This window comes from Aplysia californica, unplaced genomic scaffold (assembly GCF_000002075.1).
Source record: "Aplysia californica isolate F4 #8 unplaced genomic scaffold, AplCal3.0 scaffold00231, whole genome shotgun sequence".
Classification (NCBI taxonomy): Eukaryota; Metazoa; Mollusca; class Gastropoda; order Aplysiida; family Aplysiidae; genus Aplysia; species Aplysia californica.
Genome location: NW_004797501.1, coordinates 526,806 through 529,502, shown reverse-complemented (window position 1 = coordinate 529,502; position 2,697 = coordinate 526,806). Strand labels below are relative to the sequence as shown.

Here is a 2,697-nt window from a genome sequence, read left to right as displayed (position 1 = left end):
GGGGGGTGGGGGTGGGGAGGGGCGAACATGGTTGAATAAGCACAATGCAAGGTTGGAGTGGGGGACAGGGAGCGTCCGAACTGACTGTTGGTAAGACGAGAGCCGGTCTTAGGGAAAGGGCTCAGACGGCTTGGTGGAATTAGACGCTTGTCAAATTTGGGACATGAAGAGTTATTGGGATCATTTTAAAGCTTGTTCAGTTGTCTTGTTTTCGATGAAAAAAGTTCCCATCTATATTTTAAACAGAAATTGAGATATGTGTGCTTGAAGGAGGTGGGGGCGCCTGGTTTCAGCTGTAGAACTAGTGAGAAAATGGTCGCCACATTTTGGTGGCTTCCATAACTTGAGAGTCTTTAGAAATCGTAAATGTACATTTATTGTGTGCCTCTAATGAACGTTTTCAGTAACTTCAACACAGAAATGTGATCTTAAACGGACATAAGAGTTGATGAGTCAAAAAAACAAAAATGCGGATTTCTTCGATTTCATTATTTTGACGAGTGCCTGATTTCACCACGATGCCTCACAGCTGAACTCACACTCTGTATCTCCGGTTTGTCTCGAAAAATCTATAATAAATGATATCTATATCGTTAATGTTTCCTGCCCCAAAGTGATATTCAGGAGGCAGATCACTTCGACTTTAACTTGTCGGCTCCAACTTCCGGATATATACAGAATGCCAGCAGACTGACTACATTGAATATAATATCTTCTATTTCTTCTCCACATCTTCTGCTTCTTTCCTCCTTCTCCAATCCCTTTCCTCCTCATTATAATAGATAGCACCTTCACAGATAGCCCAATTAGTGGTGAGACCAGCGTCTGCGTCTCTCGGCTGTTGCATGCAGAAGATGAGTTCGTTGGAGGAAATCTTTTAGTTTTAGTAGGAGTTTTACGGCACATGCAACACATTAAGGTCCTACAGGACTTTGTGCCAAAAATTAGAGGTGTAACATAAGAGTAACAAATATAAAAAAAAAGATGGAGGGGAGATAAGGACGATACATGTTTGATAGTAAAGAAGGAGCAAACCACACCAGAGCACCCACCAACCATCCACTGGAGGAAGTTTTATTTAATCGAGTACCTCCGTCTGTCTGCCGAGATGTTGTAAAACATCCATCTCGAGTTAGCCTTGACAGAAAGGGTCGAAGCATTTCTCGTCCGGAATTATCTATGTTTTGTTGAAAGAGGAGGAGGGGGTGGGTGGCTTGAGAGCGGGGTGAAAATTTTAAATGGTACAGGTTTAACACCCATATTAACGCTATTAGGTTATTCAAGAGGCGGGACCTCCGAGTTTAACGTTCTTCTTTGGCAGGACCGAGCCAATATATATGTAATTTGAGTAAAGTGCCTTTCCCAAAGACATAATGTTGGACCGAGCTCAAGCTCGAACCCCCCCAACCCGCAGTCTCACGATTACGGGTCCGGTAGTCTAACCACTAAACTATGGACGCCACAGAAAAGGAATGGGTGGGTTGGGGGTAAAAATATATACAATGACAATTAAAAATGTAATCTTCAATCGACACTTTGCATTCTTACCTGACTAGGAAAAGGAGCTTGAGATTTGGAAATTCTTCCAGATACCATTCGGCGTATTGTACTCTGAGCCGGATGGTTTTAATGAAGGTCATTTCACTGGCCAGGCATGTGTTCCACGCGCTCAGAACACATTTGACGTGTTTGTAGCTCGAGGCGGTCTGTGACAAAGAATACAGTTAGATATTACACATTAAGTAATAGATTACATGACAATGCGGTCAATCTTTGAACATATTAACTGAACATGGAGAAAGTAAAGAAGAGGCAACAGAAATGTGTCTTTAATAAAACAGACTGTTGATAATTTCGTGGAAGGAAAGGCAATCAAATAAGGTGGTACTAAAAGAAGCTACCAATACAAAAAATGATAAGATGAAACAGGTATGTGCAGTTCCTATGGCACCTGATTTGGCATAAAGGCCCTAAATGCTGTCACTGAAAATATAGAAGACAAAAAAGCATGGATAGATCAAGAATACACTACTCACAGATCCTGGAACTTCAAAGAGTTTGTAGTAAAATGAAAGTTGTAAATGATAATTATACATCCCTCTTGATACATTTTAGAACTACCAGGGGGCTGGCTGCTTCTACCGTGCCTGCCTGTGCCAACCGGGGCTGAGAAGGCTACAAAGCCTCAGGTGATAGAAGGCCATACTCGTTTTAAAAAAATCTTCCTTAGCTCCCTACTCTGTATTTGAATTCACGTCTTCGGCTAGAAACAGCAAAGAGCCTGGCCGTAATACCACAGACTTCAAGGAGGGCCTGTAGATTGAAGGCCAGCCAGAGACGGCTACAACTGACCTGGTTGCGTTGATAGAACTATTTGGCAAATGACCAGACTCTTTAGACAGAAGTACATGGCAAATGACCAGACTCTTTAGACAGAAGTACATGGCAAATGACCAGATTCTTTAGACAGAAGTACATGGCAACTGACAAGAAAAAGGGCCTATAGATTGTAGGCCAGCCAGAGAAGGCTACCACCGACCTGATTCTTTTGACATAAATACATGGCAACTGACCTGCATACGTAGACAGAAGTACATGACAACTTACCCGATTTCTTAGACAGAAGTACATGACAACTTACCCGATTTCTTAGACAGAAGTACATGACAACTTACCCGATTTCTTAGACAGAAGTAC

The 2,697-nt window shown here is 42.2% G+C and overlaps 1 protein-coding gene across 1 annotated transcript in view; it reads right to left on the bottom strand.

The window, feature by feature from the left end:
- LOC101856268 (carbohydrate sulfotransferase 5) overlaps positions 1-2,697 on the bottom strand; it is a gene marked incomplete in the record, with an annotated part of 27,736 nt that overhangs the window by 4,903 nt on the left and 20,136 nt on the right. The window contains 2 exon segments of the mRNA XM_005099955.3: positions 1,549-1,706; positions 2,676-2,697. Coding sequence (XP_005100012.2) covers positions 1,549-1,706; positions 2,676-2,697 — 180 coding nt within the window.